Below are 19477 nucleotides of genomic sequence, written 5' to 3' on the forward strand. Positions count from 1 at the left end.
CCCCTTCCAGCCCGCCGAGCCCTCCGCCCCGGCCCCCGGCTCTCCTGATGCCCCCCCGGAGCTCCCAGCCCCCGGCTCCCCCACGCTGGCCCCCGGCTCCCCCGAATGCCCCGCTCGGCCGCCAGCCCAGGGCTCGGCCGCCTCCATCCAGGCCCCGGGCGCTCCCTCCTCCACAGCCGAGCCCCGGCTCGGCGTCTCCCGCTCCCCCGGCTCCCCCCACACTCCTGGAGAGGGATCCCCCGACACTGCCAGCCCCCCGGCACCCCCGAGCTGCCCCCCAGAGTCACCTGCCCCCCTGGCACCCCCGAGCTGCCCCCCAGAGTCACCAGCCCCCCCGGCACCCCCGAGCTGCCCCCCAGAGTCACCTGCCCCCCTGGCACCCCCGAGCTGCCCCCCAGAGTCACCAGCCCCCCCGGCTCTCCCGAGGCTGCCCCTGAGTACCCGGCTGCCCCCAGCCCACCCCGGGAGCCCCCCGCTAAAGCCTCTCGTCCCCCGGGCTCCCCAGAGGGACCCGACGACTCCCCAGTGTCCCCACAGTCCCCCGAGGGTCCTGATCTCAGCCCCCCTCCACCTCCCAGGGACTCGGGGCTCCGGCGCCCTTCGGAGGGGCTGTCGCAGCCCCCGCCCGCGGGGCAGGGCGTGGGGGAGCTGGGGGGCTCGCTAGGCGCCCTGCCCCGTCCTGGGGACCCGCTGTCGGAGCCGGCCCTGGGCAGCGGGGCCGGCTGGAGCCTCTCCCAGTCTTTCCAGTGGACGTTCCCCTCGCGGGGGGCACGGCGGCCAGCGTCCCCCCCCCGCTCCCCCACCCGGGAGGCGGCCGACTCGGGGCTGTCCGAGGAGTCAGATGGGGGGGACGCAGCCCCCAGCCCCCCGCGCTCCCGGGGGGACAGCGGGTCCGAAGGGGCTGGCCCCACGGCAGCCACCGGCCGGGGAGCAGAGCGGGCTCCGTGCCCGGGGGGTCCCGTGGCCCAGCGAGAGGCCGAGGGCTCGGCGGAGGAGGAGGAGGAAGGGGAGGGCGAGCGGGATGGCGCTGTGCCCCGCTCCCCTCTCTGCGGGACAGAGCCCGGCCGGGACCCCGCGGAGCCCGAGCCCCCCGCCCGGCCCGGCCTCCCCCTCGAGGCTGCCCCAGGGCATCTGTCCCAACCGGATCCGGCCACGGTGGGCGACCGCGCCGTGAGCCTGCAGGGCCCCGGCGGGCCGGGCCGGGCCGAAGGACCCTCGAGGGACCCCGACCCCCACGGCGACCCGGGCTGGCTGACGGAGCTGCTGGCGTCGCCGGGGGCCCACGGCTCTCCGGACGCGGAGGGGCCTGAGGTAAGGGGACCGTGGCCATCCTCGGGTGGCTGCTGGCCACCTGGAGCTGCAAGCCGTGCTGGGGAGGGCTCAGCAAGCGTCGGGCTGGCGAGGGCCGTGGGTGGGCACGGCGGCTGCGGGTACCCCGGGGCAGCTGGCAGCTCCCGGCCCGGGAACGGGGGGCTGCGGGGTGGGGAGGGCGAGGGCAGGGTGTGCTTGTGCTGCGTCCCCCGGGCACCCCGGGGCGTTTCCCCCTCTCTGTCCTCTCCAGCTCCGCTCTCAGCCACGAGAGCTGGGGCACCGGCCCCCGGTAACCCCCTCACCCCCCCCCAGGACCTGCTGGGCTGGTCGCGGAAGGACCTGAGCTGCGAATTCGGCATCGCCGGACCCCGCCGGGCCTGCGCCTTCGCCTGGACCCACGAGGCTGCGCCCGGGGAGAGAGACTGGCCCGGTGAGACGGAGCGGGAGCGGGAGTCAAACTGGGACAGCAGCGCCAGGGACGGGGACCAGCAGGACGGGCCCTTCGGCACCGCCGGGACGGGCTGGGGCAGCGACTGCAACGGGACGGAGCTGCTGGGGAAAGCGGGACCGGGCTGCAGCGAGTGGGGGGAGAGCTGCCGGCGGGACCAAGGCTTCGGTGCCGGCGAACCCGAGTGGGGCACCGGCTACGGCCTGGGCAGCGCGGGCAGCCAGGAGGAGGCCGGCCCCGGGCAGGCTGACTGGAGCAGCAGCCGCGGCGTGGGACACGGCCCGCAGCAGGACGGGGAGCCCAGCGCCAGGCAGCCCGGCTGGGCCCGTGGGTACGGCTCCGGGGACCGGGGCACCCGGGACGGGGTGGTCCCCCCTGCCTGGGCCGGGGGGTACGGCACCGGTGACACGGAGATGAAGGACAGGGGGCTCACCCCGGACTGGGCCGGCGAATACAGCAGCAGTGGTGCTGGGACCGAGGACAAGGATTTGACGCTGGGCTGGGCTGGCAGATCCAGCACTGGGGACACTGGGACCCCAGAGCAGGAGTTCGGCCCCAGCAGGGCAGCCTGGGACAGCACATACAGCCCCAGGGACATGGAGCGCCAGGACCGGGAGTTCAGCCCCAGCAGGCCGGCCTGGGACGGTGAGCACCGCACCGGGGACATGGAGAGCCAGGACCGGGAGTTCAGCCCTGGCAGACTGGCCTGGACTGGAGAGTACGGCCCCGGGGAGACGGAGAGCCAGGACCGGGAGTTCAGCCCCAGCAGAGCGGCCTGGGACGACGGGTACAGCACCGGGGACGTGGAGAGCCGGGGCACGGAGAGCCAGGACCGGGAGTTCAGCCCCGGCAGGCTGGCCTGGGATGATGGATACAGCAGCAGGGGCACGGAGAACCCGGACAGGGAGTTCAGCCCCAGCAGCCTGGCCTGGCCCAGCGAGTACAGCAGCAGAGAGACCCAGGACAGCGCGTTCAGCCCCAGCGGAGCGGCCTGGGACGACGGGTACAGCACCGGGGACGTGGAGAGCCAGGAGCGGGAGTGCAGCCCCGGCGGAGCAGCCGAAGCCGGCGGGGATGGGGAGAGCCGGGACGGGGAGCTGGGTCCCGGCGGAGCGGCCTGGCCCAGCGAGTACGGCTCTGGGAACGGCGCAGGGGAGGAGACAGAGTTTGTCCCCGGCCGGCTGAGCTGGGCTGGCGAGCTGGTGCCTGGCCCCCGTGCCCCCGACACCCCGGAGCGCGGCTGGGGCAGCGGTGCCACCGACAGCGGGGACTGGGCCGGAGCCGAGCGCCGCAGCCCGTTTGGGGTCATTGGCACAGAGCGGGCACCGGACCCCTCCGTCACCGGGGCGTCACCGGATGGCTCGATGGCCTGGGCTGGTGCGGGGACATGCGGGGGCCCGCGGGAGCCCCGGGCAGGCTGGCACAGGGACCTCTCCGTGGGCAGCTCGGATGGCACCGGCCGCCTGGGCACTGGTGATGCCGGTGGGGCTGGACTGAACCAGACGGCGTGGGGCGAGGGCCCGGGCAGCCTGCCCGCCCCGGGGGGCTCTGCCCAGCCGCGGGACGCCGAGGCCAGGCGCCGGGAGTGGGCCAGCGCCTTCGGTGCCCGCTGTGCCGCCCGGAGCCGGGACGTCGGTGACGGGGAGCAGAGCCCGGGAGGCGACGCCGGCTCGGCGGACGGGTAAGGAGGGCGCTGGCGGTGGCGGCACGGCCCCGGGGAGGGGTCTGTCCCCCTTGGTGCCCATGCTGTCCCGCAGTGGGGACTCTGAACGCCATGGGCCTCATGCTGGCATCCCACCGTGCCTTGCTGGTAGCCCGGCAGCCTCCTCACCCTCCCCAGACCCCCGGTTCTGCCCAGCCTTTGGGAAGGGGCTTTGGGGGAGGTTCCCAGAGGTGCCACCCCCGTGGTGTGACATCCCGGGAGAGGGGGGAGAGTCCTGGACGCCTGGGTCCTGTCCTGACATCACGGGAGCAGCGTTTGGCCCTCCCTGTGCCTCAGTTTCCCCCGGGAGCTGACAGAGGCGAGGGCTGGGGCCGGGGAAGGGCTCCCGCTGGAGCCGGAGGAACTCTGGGGTCTTGTCTCCCTACGCAGAAGCACCCGTGTCCCAGAGCCCAGCCTGAGCGAGCCACCCAGCCCCCCCGAGGAGGAGAGGGACCCCCTGGAGCCACCCAGCCCCACCAAGGAGGAGAGGGACCCCCCGGAGCCACCCAGCCCCACCAAGGAGGAGAGGGACCCCCCCGAGGCTGCCGGTGGGACCCTGCCGGGCACGGAGAGCGAAGCGGCCCCCGTGGAGCAGCCGGAGGGGCAGAGACCCCCGGGCGGGGAGGAGGAGCGGCTCTCCCTGGGCGCCCCGCAGCCCGAGGGACCCCCCGACCCCGCCACGCAGGACTTCACCTTCCTGGAGGTGAGCAGGGAGGGGGCGGCATCCTGGGTGGCGGAGGCGCTGGTCTGGGGCCTGTCCCTGTCCCCTCTGGGGTGATGGCTCCTGGCCCTCGGCTCCCCCCCTTGGGGCAGGCTGGGGGTTCGGGGCCCCCAGTGCTGTTGGGGGGGTCCGTGGGCACACTGGTCTGACGGTCCCCGTGGCCCTGCAGGACACGGAGGTGCTGGACAGCAGCGTGTACCGCAGCAAGGCCAGCCTGGGCCGCAAGCGCCGGCACCGGGCACCCGCCCTGCGCCCGGGGGCCACCGCCGACGGGGACGGCTGGTTCTTCCGGGACTCCACGGGTGAGACCCCGGGATGGGGACGGGGCCGTCTGTCCGTGCAGAGGCGTCTGGTGGTGACGCCGTCCCCCGTGTCCTCCCCGCAGAGCCCCGTCCCGACCCCCCGGCAGCATCCTCCGACGAGGAGGCAGCGGAGGAGCCCAGGAGCCGGCGGGTGCGGGCGTCCCCGTCGGGCAGGGGGGTCAAGGTGCCCATCTTCCCTGGCCTCAGCGCCTCCGCGCTCAAGGTGGGCCCCGCTGGGCGAGGGGGTGACCCCGGCCGGGCTGGGGTGGGGGTGTGGTGAGGGCAGGGGAAACTGAGGCAGGCTGGGGCTGCGGGGTGGCTGGCGTGGGTTTGGGAGGGGGCAGAGCACCGTGTGCCAGCCTGACCCCCCCTCTGTGCCCAGGCCAAGCTGCGGGGCCGGAACCGCTCCGTGGAGGAGGGGGCGGCGCCGGGGGACGGCAAGGGAGCCCCCGCCAAGGACCCCCACGTGCAGCGCTCCAAGTCCTGCAAGATCGCTGGTGGGAAACCCCTGGCGCTGCCCCCCAAGCCCGAGAAGGCCTCAGGGTGGGTGCGGGACCCCCGTGGGGAGGCGAGGGGTGGGCTTGGGGTGGGCTTGGGGGCGCGGGGGGGAAGTGGGGCTCGGGGGGGGTGTGGGCAGGTGTGGGGGCAGGCAAGGCTGACACTGGTGGGGGGGGGATGCTGATGGGGGGGGGTGTTGGGGGGGCGGAGGGGTTCCGTGCCCCCCAAAGCAGTGCTGAGGGGGGGTTTGGGGGGCTCAGAGGGGTGAAGGGCTGTGGGGGGTGCTGGGCCCCCCGGGGGCATTGTCAGGGGGCCGGGCTGGGTGCAGGGGGGGCCCTCTGGGTGGTGCCCCCGGGGGCTCGGGCAGGGGCCGGCGGGTTTTGGGGGCGCGTGGCGAGGCTGTGCCCCCCCCAGGTCCGAGGCGTCCCCCCCGCACTGGCTGCAGGCGCTGAAGCTGAAGAAGAAGAAACCTTGAGGGGGTGAGTGCGGGAGCGGGGGGACGCGGGGAGCGAGTCCCCCGTCCCCGGGCTCTGCTGCCGGTGGGGGCCGGGCCCCCCCGGGGCTGGGGGCTCCCCCCGGCTCCTCACCCCCCTCCCCTGCGTCTCTTCCAGGCTCGCCCTCCCACCAGCGGTCCCGGGGCTGACGCCGCTGTCCCGGGCCAGGCCTGTCCCCTCCCCGCGGTGGGACACACACACATCTATGCACTTTGTACGATGCTCGCAGGGTCCCCGTCCCCCCCCCCGTCACTTCCCCCCCTCTCCTCTGCCTCCCCCAGCGCTCCCCCCCCTCAGTCCCCTGTCCCGGGGCTGGGCGTGGGCAGCCTGTCCCCTCCTGTCCCCTCGCCCCCCGCTCTCGTGTCCCCCTCGGACGAAGAGCAGCAGCTCCGGGCTCGGTGCCACTTTGACAGGACAATAAAACTTCCTTGGTTGGTTCGGGGGGGCCCCGGCTCTTCTCTCCCCCCCGGGATCTCCCCTGGGCGGGGGTGGCCGTGGGGCAGGGGGGGTGGCACTGCCACCAGGAGGAGCTCGCTGCCCGCAGCCGGGGCCGGGGCCCCCCTCGGCACCCGGGGGGGGACTGCCTGGCTGGGGGGACGCTGCTCCCGGGTGCACCCCGACACCCCCTGCGGCCCCCCGGGCATGGCCCCACGCGGGCACCCACCCGCCCACCGCACCGGGGGTGCACCCTGGCCTCCCCCTGGCACCCACTGCTCCGTACCCACACCCACTGCTCCCTGGGGTGCTGCTCCCTGGGGTGCTGGTCCCCCGGGGGCCCTGGGCCGTGTCCCCCGGGGGGTGGGAGCGCAGGGCCCCAGCGCCTCTCGCCGCTCTCTGGGATGGGGCTGTGGTGCCCCCCGCTGCCAGGCTGGGCGCCCCGAGCCCCCCGTAACCCCTCTCCCAGCCCCAGGACTGTGGCTACGGCAAACCCCACCCGAGGGGGCTGCGTGGGGGTCAGCCCGGGGCTGGGGGCTGCGCCGGGACCCCGGGGTGGCACCGAGGGCTGTGCACGAGCGGAGCTGTCCCCGCTGCCCCTCCAGGGGTTACCTGTCCCCCCGCGCTGCCCACGGGGACAGAAATAGCCGCGGTGGTTATTAATAGCGCGCGTCGTTACGGGCTGGAGCAGCTCCCTTTGTGGCAGCGATGCCAAGGGGCTAATTAGCGTTCCTCTCCCTCCTTTATTCCACTTCTTAGCTGATAGGCTCCAGCGGCAGCGTCGGCGGGTGGGTTTGTGGGGGGGTCTGTCCCCCCCTTAAACAAACTTCAGGCTTTAACTCAGCCGCCGGCGCTTTCGTGTGTCAGCTTTTAGCAGCTTTTAATTCTAATTCCCAGCGCAGCCGCCCCCCTCCGCGCCGAGCCCGGGGGGCAGCCGGTGCCCACGCCATGCCCGGGGGGCAGCCGGTGTCCCCACCGTGCCCGGGGGGGCAGCCGGTGCCCTCCCACCTGGCCCGCGTTATTCCCCCAGGCCCGGTGGCTTTGTTCCCCTTTGGTGGCCCCATGCCCACCCCGCTGGGCTCCCGCTGCCCCCCCCACCCCCTTTCCCAGCCCCTCTCCTTCCCGTACCCCTCGGATTTCCCCCAAACGGTTGATTTTTGGGGCGGGGGGTGATTTTTCATCCCTCTCAGCGTTGCCCCCTTCGGCTCCGTCACCGGACAGCGGAGCCTGCGCAGACCCGGACGCAGCGGAGGCTCCCGCCGCCCTCCGGTCCTTCAAACGGTCCGTCTGGGGGCTGGGGGGGGGGTCTCGGGGCTCCCCCTCCCCGCACTTCTGGCAAACACAGCAAGGTCTCCCCGGCACATCGCGCTCGGAACGGGGCCCAGGGGTCTGGGACCCTCCCGCTGCCCCGGCTGCTCGTGACGTGCAGAGCCCCGGGAGCAAAATGTAAAACCCCAAACGCCAAATGTAACCCCCCAAGTGCCAAACTCCCCCTCCAAGTGCCAAACTCCCCCTCCAAGTGCCAAACATCCCCCCACGTGCCAAACGCCCCCCCAAGTGCCAAATGCCCCCCCCAAGTGCCAAACGGCCCCCCAAGTGCCAAACTCCCCCTCCAAGTGCCAAACGCCCCCCCCAAGTGCCAAACATCCCCCCACGTGCCAAACACCCCCTGAAGTGCCAAACATCCCCCCAAGTGCCAAATGCCCCCCCCAAGTGCCAAACTCCCCCCCAAGTGCCAAACGCCCCCTCCAAGTGCCAAACGCCCCCCCCAAGTGCCAAATGCCCCCCCCAAGTGCCAAACATCCCCCCAAGTGCCAAATGTCCCCCCCCAAGTGCCAAAAGCCCCCTCCAAGTGCCAAGTGCCCCCCCCCAAGTGCCAAACACCCCCCCAAGTGCCGCCCCGGCTGCCAAGCGCCCCGTGTGTCGCTCCAAGTGTGAAATGCAAAACCCGCCGTGCGACACCCCGGTGCCGACCGCGGCGCCCCAAAGGTGAGATCCCGCAGGCAAACTCGCCCCCCCGAGTCCCCCTGCCCCACCGGGGCCACCTCCCCGCGCCGCGGCACCGCAGCGGGGTGGCCGAGGTGCCCCGGGAGGCGGCTGCCCTGGGGGTTATCGCAGGGGCTGATGCTTTGACACCCGGGTGAGAGCTCGGCGCGGCCCCCCCGGAGGAGCCAGATGGAGGGTGGGGGGGGGGGGGGGAGCTGTGAAATTTCCCACGGGGCTGCCCCGGTGCGTCCGTCCCGCCCGTCCCGTCCAGGAGGAGGGCGGAGGAGGAGGAGGAAGGGGAGGTAACGCGGTGGGATTCGTCGGGCCGGGCTCAGAGGGGCCGGAGGAGCTCGGTGAGCCCGGGATGAGCTGAGCTGAGCCGAGCTGAGCCGAGCCGAGCCCGGCGGCATGGAGGAGGGGGCGGACGCGTACGCCTACGGGGACAACGAGACGGAGTGCGAGTACGCGGAGTGGGGCCCCTCGCTGGCCCTGCTGCCCGCCATCTACCTGCTGGTCTTCCTGCTGGGCACGGCGGGCAACGGGCTGGTCCTCTGGACCATCTTCAAGGGCGGCCGCGACCGCCGGCGCTCGGCCGACACCTTCATCGCCAACCTGGCCGCCGCCGACCTCACCTTCGTGGCCACCCTGCCGCTGTGGGCCGCCTACGCCTGGCTGGGCTACCACTGGCCCTTCGGCACGGCCGCCTGCAAGGTCAGCAGCTACCTGGTCTTCGTCAACATGTACGCCAGCGTCTTCTGCCTGACGGGGCTGAGCTTCGACCGCTACCTGGCCATCGTCCGGCCCCTGGCCACCGCCAAGCTGCGCTCGCGGGTCAGCGGGCTGGTGGCCACGGTGGCCCTGTGGGCGCTGGCGGCTCTGCTGGCGCTGCCGGCCCTGGTGCTGCGGCGGGCGGCCGCCCTCGGCGGGGACACCAAGATCACCTGCTACATGGACTACGGGGGCCTGGCCGCGCCGGGGACGGAGGCCGCCTGGGAGGTGGGGCTGGGGCTCTCCTCCACCGCCCTGGGCTTCGTGGCCCCCTTCGCCGTCATGCTGACCTGCTACTTCTTCATCGCCCGCACCGTGGCCAGCCACTTCCGCCGCGAGCGCGCCGAGGGGCCCCGCAAGCGCAAGCGCCTCCTCACCATCATCACGGTGCTGGTGGCCGCCTTCGGGGGCTGCTGGCTGCCCTTCCACCTCGTCAAGACCCTCTACGTCCTGATGGACCTGGAGGTGCTGCCCTGGTCCTGCGCCCTCCACGCCTTCCTCAACAACCTGCACCCCTACTGCACCGGCGTCGCCTACGTCAACAGCTGCCTCAACCCCTTCCTCTACGCCTTCTTCGACCCCCGCTTTCGCCACGCCTGCGCCGCCCTCCTCTGCTGCCGGACCCCCGGCCCCGGCCCCGAGCGCTCCGCCAGCTACTCCTCGGGGCACAGCCACCCTGCCGGCGGCAAGGGCGGGCCGGTCCCGGGGGGCAAGCTGGATCCCGCCACCCAGGAGACGCTCTTCCGTGCCTAACCCCCCGCCCCGATCCACCCCCGTGCCCCCCGAGCTGGTCTCCTTGGGGGGGACCCCACCGCCTCCTCCTCGCCCCAGAGCCTGGCTTGCTTTGGGGACCCCCCCCCCGCTGGAAAGCCCTGCTTGTGGGAAGGGGAAACTGAGGCAGGGGCTGGGCAGAGCCTGGGAGGAGCCCCTGGGGGGCTCGGGCAGGGGCGGCTCCCCCCGGCTTTGGATTTTTGTGACAAATAAAGGAATTTTGGTTAAAAAAGGAGCAGGGTGTGCGCAGTTCCCTCTGGGGGGATGTGGGGGGAGTGGGGTAGGGGGGTATGGCTGGGTTTAGGGTGTGTGTGAGCGGGGGGTGTCACATGTCCGTGTGTGTGTGTGCACTACAGGGTGTCCCTGCACCCCGCGGCCCCTCCTGGGCACCCCCGGACCCCCACAGCCCCCGGGGCAAACCCTCCCCGGTCTGTTCCCCATCACACGCTTTGGGAAACACAGAAGTTCCCATCCCGAACCACCGGACACCACAGCGAGCCGGGATCGGGGTGTTTTAACACCAAACCCCCCCAAAGTGTCCCGGCGTGGGGCAGGCGCCTGCCCGCCCCAGCCCCCCCTGGACCCCCGCAGCTCTGATTGCATCAGGCAGCCGCCCCGTCCCACCAAATCCTCCTTATCTGAGGCCAGAACAAGCCCCGGGTGACTCAGCCCTGCAGCGTGAAACGGGACCGGTGCTGTTAACCACCCAAAACCGAGGGATGGGGACGAGGGAGGGGGACGAGGGACGGGGACACGGGATGGGGATGAGGGACAGGGATAAAGGACAGGGATAAGGGATGGGGACACGGGATGGGGACAAGGGATGGGGACAAGGGATGGGGATAAGGGATGGGGACAAGGGATAGGGACAAGGGATGGGGACGAGGAATGGGGACAAGGGATAGGGATAGGGATAAAGGATGGGGACAAGGGATGGGGATAAGGGATGGGGACAGGGACCGTTTGGGTTTGGACAGGGGGTTTTGGGTGCCGGGTGGGACAATGGCCCACGCTGACCCGGGATTTTGATGAGGCACCAAATGGCTCCTGTCCCATTCCCCCCCCCTCTCCGGCCCCCGGCGCTTCCTGAGGCTTCGCTCTAAATAAATCTTCCCCCTATTTGTTATTTACATCCTTCATTTACTGCCGATGGACTATCCTGTCTCCTCGGCCTTTGTTCCCGCTTGGAAAGGATGCGGGATCATTACTGGGTTCCTTGGGACACTTCCCGTCGGGGGGGGGGCCGCGCTAACCTGCCCTCTTGCCACCGCCCGGTTTGGAGCCAGCCCAGCCCGGGTCACCCCCCCCCGGTGGGGGCTGCGGTGGGTGCGGGGCTGGGGGCTGCGGTGGCTCCTCTCCCCCCCGGTTGGGGGTTTTGGGGGGTTTCCCTGTGGTTCTCGTTTGGGCTGAGATTCGGGGGGTGCGGTGGGGTGTTTGGGGGGGAAATGCTGCATCTGGGGCCACCGCCCGGGGGGGACCGTGGGGAAGGAGCGTGTTTACATTCATGGCGCCTGCGGGGCTCCCTTGCCCCGGAGAGACCCCCTGATACCGCTCGTCCGTCTGTCCATCCATCAGCCCCTCTGTCCATCCATCAGCCCCTCTGTCCATCCATCCGTCCCTCTCTCCATCCATCACTCCATCTGTCCATCCCTCCTCCCTCCTTCTCCCCCCCCCTTTCCCCATCCCTCCATCCCACCTCCCTCCACCCCACCACCGACCCCAAATGACCCCGCACCAAAGCGGGTGCCGGGGCCCCGTTTCTCTGCGGGGACCCCACGAGGGCGGTGCCCCCCCCCGGGCACGGAAATGGCCGCGGGGCTCGGTGCCAGCGGAGACGGGAGCCGCCGACTTTCTATCCGTCTCCTGGAGATTTCCCTTTCCCTTCCAGGAGGGAAGCGTTTGGCGGAGGAGTCTCGGGGGGAAACGCGGGGACGCTGCAGGAAAAACCCCAAGGCCGGGGCCGGGGGGGCGCGGGGGGCGGCGGGGCCCGGACCACCCGTCGGAAGGAGATAAGGAAGGTGTTGCCTTCCTGCAGCTCGGGGGGAGAGATGGGGAGGGGAGATAGAGGGGGGCCAGGGGGGGCCATGGGACGGGGCGGGGGGAGTGGGACAGCGGGAGCATCCTCAGAGCCCAGGGGGCGGGGGGTGCGCTGCCCCGGGGGGGTCCGGGGACCCTCGGTCCTGGGAAGGGGCTGCTGGGCTTGGGAGGGGTCTGGGGGCACGGCCGGGCGCCCCCAAACCAGGTGCCACGGGGGAAAAAGGAGGTGTGGGCTCCGACGGGGAGACACGGGGCGGTGGGTAACACCCCCCCAGCCAGCGGGGACAGGGACGGGGACGGGGACAGGAGCGTCCCCACGCCCCGGGGAGCCCCCAGCCCCGAGCTGCTTCCCCAAGCCGCCAAACGGCCCAGCGGGAGGCTGGACCCCCCGCGGCCCCCCCGGGGGTGCCGAAGTCATTTGGCGGTGTGCTAAGGCGGCCCATGTCCCCCGGTGTCCCCTTTGAAGTGACCTCCCTGTTCACACCCGGCTCTGGGCCGCCTTCACACGTCCCACCCCAAAGCAAATGGGAGGGGGGACCCTGCCCCGGTGTGTCCCCACCCGAGATTTGTCCCCTGTCAGCCCCTGGGGGCCGATTGTCCCCGTGCTGGGAGAAGGGAGGCGGAGCGCGGGCTGTGGGAAACGGGGGGTTAAAAGGGAGAAAATTGGGGGGATGGAAGGAGTTTGGGGTTTTTCTCTCCCATGTTTCAAGCGCCTTTGGTGGCCGAGGGTGGGGAGAGCTGCGGCGTGGGACCCCCGAGGGTCTGCTTGTCCCCAAGCCCCCGTGTGACCCCCCCGGGGCTGGAGGGAGGAGGAAGGACGGAGAAAGAGGGGTGGGAAGGGGCGGAGGGGGAGAGTTTGGGTGTCTGGGGGAGGTTTGGGAAGGGAGGTGGGGAGGGAGCACGTGGAAGGGTGGGTGGGTGGACAGTGGTGTCAGGAGGGAGAGAAAGGTGGGTGTGTGGACAGAGGGATGGAGGGATGTCTGGAAGGATGGACAGACGGGTGGATGGAGGGACACAGGGAGGGATGGACAGCGGGAGGGACGGGTGGGTGGACATGGGGACGGGTGAGTGACACTCGTGGCAGGAGGATGCAGGGGAGCACCGGGGTGCACTGGGCACCCCACGGCTGGCACCTGGCGAGCAGGATGGTGCCGAGGGGGCTCACCCCGTCCGGGGGGGGGCAACGGGGCTGCCCCATCCCACTCCCCCGGGGCCAGACACGGCACAGCTGCTGCCCGACCTCCGGGCCCCGGCGAGCCGAAAGCCCCCGCGTCCCCCCTGCCCACGGCCCCGGCCGGGAGGGGGGTCCCGGGGAGCGGGGTGACACGGAGGTGACCCGGCTGCCGGCAGCTGGGGCCGGAGATGCTGCCGGAGGAATAACAGGAAGCGCCGGGAGGAGGAAAACACGCCTGATGCCTTCTGCAGGTTGTGGCCACCGCCTCGCCGGGCCCGCGGCCGCACACGCGTGGCCACCGCACACGTGTGGCCCTGCCACGTGTCCACGTCCCTATTGTGCACGCATGGCCCTGCCACACGCGTGTGTCCCCACTGCACACCCATGTCCCTATCGCACACACATGGCCCTGCTGCATGTGTCTGTCCCTGCCACACACATGTGCCCCCGCCACACACGTGTCCCTGCTGCACACGTGTGTCGCTGCCACACACATGTGTCCCCGCCTCACACGTGTGTCCCCACCGTACATTCATGTCCCTATTGCACACACATGGTCCTGCCACACACACGTGTCCCCCCTGCACACCAGTGCCCCATCGCACACGCGTGTCCCTGTGACACATGCGTGTCCCTGTCGCACACGCGTGTCCCCGTCCCCGAGCCGGGCTGCGCTGATGCTCTTTATTGTCGGGTTCGGCTCTCAAAAATCTTACAAAATCCGCGGTTATAAAATGTGCTCGTACAAAGGGGGGGGGTCGGCGTGTCCCCCTTTGCCTTCCCCACCCACCCACAGCAGGTGTCGTGGGGGGGGGAAAGGGGGAGGAGGGGAGAGGAGGGGAGAGGAGAGGAGAGGAGAGGAGAGGAGAGGAGAGAAGAGAAGAGAAGAGAAGAGAAGAGAAGAGAAGAGAAGAGAAGAGAAGAGAAGAGAAGAGAAGAGGGAGAGAAGAGGGAAAGAAAAGGAAAGGAAAGCAAAAGGCTAAAGAGATAGGGAAATAATAAAATAAAAAGACAAAGAGAAACAAAAGAAAAAAGAAAGAAAAGAAAAAGAAAAAGAAAAAGAAAAAGAAAAAGAAAAAGAAAAAGAAAAAGAAAAAGAAAAAGAAAAAGAAAAAGAAGAAAAATAAAAAGAAAAGAATAATAAAATAAAAAGGAAAAGGAAAAAGACAATGAGGACGAGGATGAGGATGAGGGTGAGGGTGAGGGTGAGGATGAAGCAGAGGAAGGAGAAGCCCAGAGCCGGGCGGCTGCTCCGTGCCTGGTGGCCCCGCTCGCTGCAGGGCAGGCGGTGGCCGTGCCGTGGGGCCCCCAGGGTGGGTCCGTGCCCTCCCCGCAGGGCGAGGCAGGGGGGCTGGGATGGTTTTGCTTCGGAAAGAGAGAAAATGGGTCTGGCCGGAGAGCCGGGCGCTGCGGGGGGGGCTCGGCCTCCGCTGGCCCGGGCCGGGAGCTGCAGGGACGCGTCCTGTCCTTGGCGTTTGGGGGGGCTTGGGGGGGGCTCGGACTCACAAAAAGAAAAAAAATAAAGAAAATAAAGAAAAACGAGCCCAAGTGCCCCTTGGTGCTGGGGGTGCTGCCCTCGGGGGGGGGCATCGCCGGGGTCGGGGGGGCAACCTTGCCTTCGGTGCCACCTCGCCGCGCAGCGCAGGGTGACCCACCACAGGACACCCGCCTCCCCCCGGGCCAGCACAGGACCAGGCGAGGGGCCCACGTCCCCACGGGCTCTTACCACCTGCACCGGGGGCCGCCGAGCTGCACACCCACCCCGCTGCCCCCACGCCGCTCTCGGGGGTCCCGGCCCTGGGGGTGCTCGGCGGTGGGGGTGGCGTCCCCGAGCCAGCACGCTGCCTCCTCCTGCCCTGTTTGCTCTGTGTTTTTCAGTTGGTTTGGCTTCGAGCTGCACCCACAGCCACGCTCTGCCTGCGCACGGCGGGGACACGGTGAGGAAATACAACACCTCGCGGGCAGACCCTCCTCGGAGCCCCCGCAGCCCCTCGCCCGTGCCCGACGCGCGCTGGCCGCAGGACGGTGTAAAACGCTTGTGGGGACGGCGGCTGCCCCGGCCGGACACAGGGGTCGGTGGTTTGCTTTGTTTTTTCTTATTTTTTTCTTTTTTTGTCTCTTTTTTGGCGTTCCTTTCGCCTCCCAACCATCCCACATCGACAAGCAGGCACGAGGCGGTGGGGTCCCAAGCGGGCACGAGGCGGTGGGTCCCCGGCTGCCGGGCGCTGCTCGGTGCCCGCTTTGGCCCCGAACCTGCGCGAGGCTTTGGAGGAGAAAGGCGAGGACGGACCGTGGCCGGCAGAGCCGTTCTCACAGCTCGGCCCCACGCCATCCCCGGGGCTGCCCCAGCACCGCCCGGTGTCACCGGCAAGGCGCAGGCGTCCCCGGGTCCCTCCCACGGGAGCGGTGGTGCTGGCACCGGGTCCTGGGCTTGGCCCCCCCCGGCTTTTCGGGGAGAGTGTGGGCAGGGGGTGGGAGAACCCCCCCGGTGCTGCTGTTGGGCTGAGAGGGGGGATCTCCTCGGTTGCCCCCCAGGGAGGGTGGCTGGCATCCCCCGAGGCACACGCTGCTTTTGGGGGGGGGTGTCTGTCTCCCAAGCAGGGGGGTGCTCCCCGGCTGCAGCCCCCGGCCCCGGCTCCCGTGGGACCCCCGTGGGACCCCGTGCCGTTGCGGGAACAGGAGGGGGCCAAGCTCACGGTGCTGGGGGGGCAATCCTGGGGGGCAAAACCTCCCCGTTTTGGGGCAAAAGAAGAGGATCTGTCCCCGGTCTCCCCCGCCACAGCCAGGCCGGCGCCTCGGGGGCCGCCCTGGCACGGGGGGGCGGCGGGAGGGGACGAGGACAAGGCACAGTCAGGCGTCCCCGCGGGGGCGGCCGGGTCGGGGGGACGCGGGTGGTGGTGGCGGGGGGGTACCTAGACGTCCTCGTCCTCGCTGGCCTTGCTCCAGCGGTGGCAGCAGTTGGCGGTGACACCCAGCAAGAAGTTGGTGGCCACGGAGGCGATGGAGACCACGAAGCCGACGAAGGCGATGAAGAGATAGTCGTCCAGCGTGAGGGTGAGGTGGCAGGCCTGGAAGCTCTCCTCGGTCAGGGACAGCAGCGGGGCCCCCGCCACCTCGGGGGGGGCCCGGCACTCGGCCAGCTGCGAATCTGCGGCGGGAGGACGGCGGCGTCAGGGCGGACCCCCGAAATGGGGGTGAGGGGGTCTGGGGGTGCGCGTCACCTACCCGAGGCGCAGCGCTGGATGCGTCCCCGCAGCCACTTGAGGAGGGGCTCCATGGCGCAGCCGCAGAGCCAGGGGTTGCCCCCCAGGCGCAGCCCCACCAGCCCCGGCAGCCCCTCGAGCGCGTCCAGGCTGATGGCCGCCAGCGCGCCGTGGCTGAGGTCCAGCTCGCGCAGCTGGCCCAGCCCGCGGAAGGCCTGCGGGTGCACGCGCCGCAGCCCCGCGTTGTGGCTCAGGTCGAGGCGCAGCAGCCCCCGCGCCTCCAGGAACATGTCGGCCGGCACCAGGCTGAAGTTGTTGTAGCTGAGGTCGAGGTGCTGGAGGCGGCCGGCGCCCGCGAAGAGCCCGGCGGGCAGCGCGGCCAGCGAGTTGTTGCGCAGGTCGAGGGCCCGCAGCTGCCCGTAGCAGGCCAGGTAGCCCGGCGGGATGCTGGCGATGCGGTTGTGGGCCAGGCTGAGGTTGCCGGTGTCCAGCGGCAGCTCCGGGGGCACCGAGAAGAGCCGCCGCCCGCTGCAGTCCACGGCCTGCCCGCGGCACGAGCACGGCGCCGGGCAGCCCGCCCCGGCGCCCGCCGACACCGCCGCCGCCGCCGCCGCCACCAGCCAGGGGCCCAGCAGCATGGCGGCGGGGCGGCGGCGGGCCCCCGGGCCCTCACGGGGCGGCGGGGGCCATGGGGCCGCGGCGGTGGGCGGCAGGGCTAGGGCAGCGGTGCTCTGGGCGCCCCGGCGGCATGCGGGGGGCACGCTACGGCCCCCCCCCGGGGGCACGGGGGTCTGCGAGCCCCGGGGCACGCGTGGGGCCGGCGTCGGGCGGTTCGCAGGTGCCTGCGAGGAAGCCACGCTGGCCACGCGCCCTGCCGAGGGGCCGCGGCTCGTGCAGCCCCGGGTGGCACCCGCACCCTCCCCGTACCCCCGTGGCAGGGCCACCCCACTCCTCCAAGCACCCCCCCGGGGATTTTGGCCACCAAAGAGCCCCCCAACCCCGCTGACCTTGGTCAGCAGCCGGCAGAGCCAGGGGGTGCCAGCTCCCCAGCCCCCCCCCAGCCCCACACTGCCGCCGGCTCAGCCTGGTGCCCGACGCCCACCTCCCGCAGGGATAACCCCCTCCCCAGCACCCACCTGGGGTCCCCCCAGCACGGCATCCCCCATGCTGGGGGCCCGCCACCCAGCCTGCCCTCACCCCCCGCTGCCTGGCCATCTTCGCTCCTTCCTCCCTCCATCCTCGCCCCACCTCACCGGGGGGGGACACCACCGCCCCAGCCACCCCCTCCCCACAGACCCCCCATCCCTCCGGCGGTGCCGGGGTCCCCGCAGTACTCACGCCAGCCAGGGGATGAGCGGGGCTCAGCTCCCCACTGGGCCGGGGTGGTGAGGTGGGGGTCCCTGGGTGGCCACCCTTGCCCTGGAGGCCACCAAGTTGGGCGAGTGGCTCCCGCAGCTGTGGCCAAGGCTGCTGCCGAGCCTGGCAATGGGAGCAGGTCTTTCCCCACCTCCTTCCTCCCCTCCTCCTCCTCGTCCTCCCTTGTCTCTCTCTTTCTCTGTCTCTTTTTTTTTTTTTTCCTCTTTTTTTTCCTTGAGGGCCAGATACTGACGTTTCGGTGTCTCTTAGCAACTGCCTCCACATCTCTGAGCAACAGGAGAGCGGGATGCGGAGCCGCCGGAGCGATGGAGATGGCGGAGGGTAGCAATGCCCCCGCCCCGGGGACACCCCGCCCGAGGGGACCCGCACCCAAAGGGCCGAGGCACCCGGGCGGGACGGGTGGCATCCTGCCCCCGCCACGGGCTCGGCCGGCCCCCAGCCCTCCCCGCACCCCCCGGCCCCAGGAGCATCCCCAGTGGGATGGGGTGAATCAGGGTTTCCAGGCTCTGAAAACAGAAGGGAATTACGTGTGGGCAGGGGGGAGCAGCCCGGATGGAAGCGACATCACCCAACCGTCTGCGCCCCGACGCACCCAGGGCGCAGGGACCCCGGCCCCGGGGGCGGCCGCAGCAGGGACGGCTGCGTGGCCACTTAAAACCCGCCTGACCCGGCACACAAAGCCCCTCCAGCCTCTGTGAGCTGAAACGTGGGGGGGTTTATTCCTCCCTTGCTCGCAGACCTGGAAAACGCCTCAGGTTGACACTGATTGTTTCGCTCCGTGCAAGCTGAAAAATGCTGTTCTGCCTCTCCTGTTGGGCAGGGAGGGCACGGAGCAGGTCCTAGCGAGCTGCCCTCCTCCCCGGTCGGCTCTTTGCCGTGAGAACGTCCCTTTCGGGTCACGAGGATGCCCGTGTTTTGCTCTGGAAGCGTTGCCACGCCACGGCCACGGCGTTTTTGGCAAGGAGGCACCCCCAGAACCAGCCTGCAGGCGCTCGGGGTGGGGGGTTCCTCGGTTGGATTTTCTCCTGCCGTTTCCATGGAGTTGCTCCTTTTCCCAGCTGAAGCCGCCACCCCGACCCCCGTGTTTCGGCACCGCCGGGCTCCCGGCAGCCTCTCCCCACCGCGGGCACCGCCGGGCTGCCGGCAGGCTGCGAGGGGAGCTCTGGGAGCCGGAGCCGCGCAGACATCCCGGGAGCCCGCTGAGCGCAGACAGACACGGAATTAGATAAGCCCGAGCCCGGCTGCAGGGCTCTGCCCAGCATCTATTAGCGACGAGGATTTTTCCACCCCCGCGGCGTTCCGGGCTACGTTGGCAGCAAATAAACCAACAAATAAATTAGCAAATTACCCCGGCCAGGGCCTGCTCGCCACGGCCCTCGGGGCCACGCGGCACGGCAGCGCGGCCTCAGGCAGCCCCTTCGATCCGCGTGCACCCGTGCTGCGGCGAGGAGAGGGACGGTCACACGCCTGCCTTCGATGGTGGCTGGGGCTGTCGGGCAGGAGCCCCCCGGCACAGGCAGCGCGGCTCTGGGCTCGCAGCCAAACAGTGGCAGGACACGTGGCCACGGCATCGCCCCGGCCCCCGGCCAGCGGATGGGCCGCGGTGGCGTGCAGGGCGGTGCCACCAGCCCCTCAAACCCACAAAGGTTTGGTGTAACCACCTCCACGGCCGGCACCCGGGCACAAACTGGGGCTGTGGGTGACGCTGGTGGCCACAGGCCTTCCTGTGCCCGGGAGCAGCAGGGGAATAAGGGATGGAGCTCTGCTGCCCCAGGCTGCCTGGGAGGCTTCGTGCTGGGTGACGGCACCCATCAAACCGCAGCCTGCGGTCCCCCGTGCGAGCAGGATGTTCAGAGGAAGGGCACCCGGTGACAGCGCGGGTCACGGCCGCACCGCTGCCGGCACGGGGCCAGAGCCCCTCGCGGGCGCTGCCGGGCAGGCTGCAAAGCCGGGCGAGGGTCCGTCCACCCCGCGACACCTCGCCGCACCCACGGCGTGTCCGGCTCCCGCGGCACGGGGATTGAAGCAGCGAAACCAGCGCCAAGCAGGACCGGCTTTCACTTCCCCCAGCATCGCTCGCTGTGATGGGTCAGACCCAGGGGAGTGGGGGCGCGCGGGAATCGCTGCAGCGAGAGACCCCCGTTTCACTCCGCTTTGGGTCTCTCTCCATCCAGGATTCGTTCCTGACACTCGTAGTTGTGGCTGGTGGCAGAAACCCCAAACCCGAAGCGGCTCTCGGAGCCGAGCGCG

General features: G+C 70.8%; 3 protein-coding genes across 3 annotated transcripts; 2 read left to right on the top strand and 1 right to left on the bottom strand.

Moving 5' to 3' along the window:
- Positions 1–7: 7 nt before the first annotated feature.
- Positions 8–5903, top strand: TNKS1BP1 (tankyrase 1 binding protein 1). Its single transcript, XM_068397685.1, has 8 exons — positions 8–1311; positions 1624–3440; positions 3852–4164; positions 4352–4484; positions 4568–4707; positions 4867–5027; positions 5397–5461; positions 5594–5903. Exons 1-7 carry the CDS (start codon positions 106–108, stop codon positions 5455–5457), a joined length of 3831 nt encoding a protein of 1276 aa, XP_068253786.1. The 5' UTR covers positions 8–105; the 3' UTR covers positions 5458–5461; positions 5594–5903.
- A 2315-nt stretch (positions 5904–8218) lies between these two features.
- APLNR (apelin receptor) lies at positions 8219–9671 on the top strand. The gene has a single exon (XM_068397770.1). The coding sequence runs from the start codon at positions 8306–8308 to the stop codon at positions 9416–9418; it is 1113 nt and encodes a 370-aa protein (XP_068253871.1). The 5' UTR covers positions 8219–8305; the 3' UTR covers positions 9419–9671.
- A 5888-nt stretch (positions 9672–15559) lies between these two features.
- Positions 15560–16512, bottom strand: LRRC55 (leucine rich repeat containing 55). Its single transcript, XM_068397845.1, has 2 exons — positions 15873–16512; positions 15560–15795 (listed from the first exon to the last, which is right to left on the bottom strand). Exons 1-2 carry the CDS (start codon positions 16486–16488, stop codon positions 15560–15562), a joined length of 852 nt encoding a protein of 283 aa, XP_068253946.1. The 5' UTR covers positions 16489–16512.
- Between the last annotated feature and the right edge of the window lie 2965 nt (positions 16513–19477).

The sequence above is a fragment of the Nyctibius grandis genome, chromosome 4 (assembly GCF_013368605.1).
Source record: "Nyctibius grandis isolate bNycGra1 chromosome 4, bNycGra1.pri, whole genome shotgun sequence".
NCBI lineage: Eukaryota > Metazoa > Chordata > Aves > Nyctibiiformes > Nyctibiidae > Nyctibius > Nyctibius grandis.

Excerpts from the sequence above, each read along its gene's own strand:
- TNKS1BP1 (XM_068397685.1), top strand. The coding sequence starts at position 106 with ATGCCCCGCTCGGCCGCCAGCCCAGGGCTCGGCCGCCTCCATCCAGGC. Across the intron at positions 1,312-1,623 it reads CGGACGCGGAGGGGCCTGAG|GACCTGCTGGGCTGGTCGCG; the intron begins GTAAGGGGACCG and ends ACCCCCCCCCAG. Across the intron at positions 5,028-5,396 it reads AAGCCCGAGAAGGCCTCAGG|GTCCGAGGCGTCCCCCCCGC; the intron begins GTGGGTGCGGGA and ends TGCCCCCCCCAG.
- LRRC55 (XM_068397845.1), bottom strand. The coding sequence starts at position 16,488 with ATGCTGCTGGGCCCCTGGCTGGTGGCGGCGGCGGCGGCGGCGGTGTCG. Across the intron at positions 15,796-15,872 it reads CATCCAGCGCTGCGCCTCGG|ATTCGCAGCTGGCCGAGTGC; the intron begins GTAGGTGACGCG and ends CTCCCGCCGCAG.
- APLNR (XM_068397770.1), top strand. The coding sequence starts at position 8,306 with ATGGAGGAGGGGGCGGACGCGTACGCCTACGGGGACAACGAGACGGAG.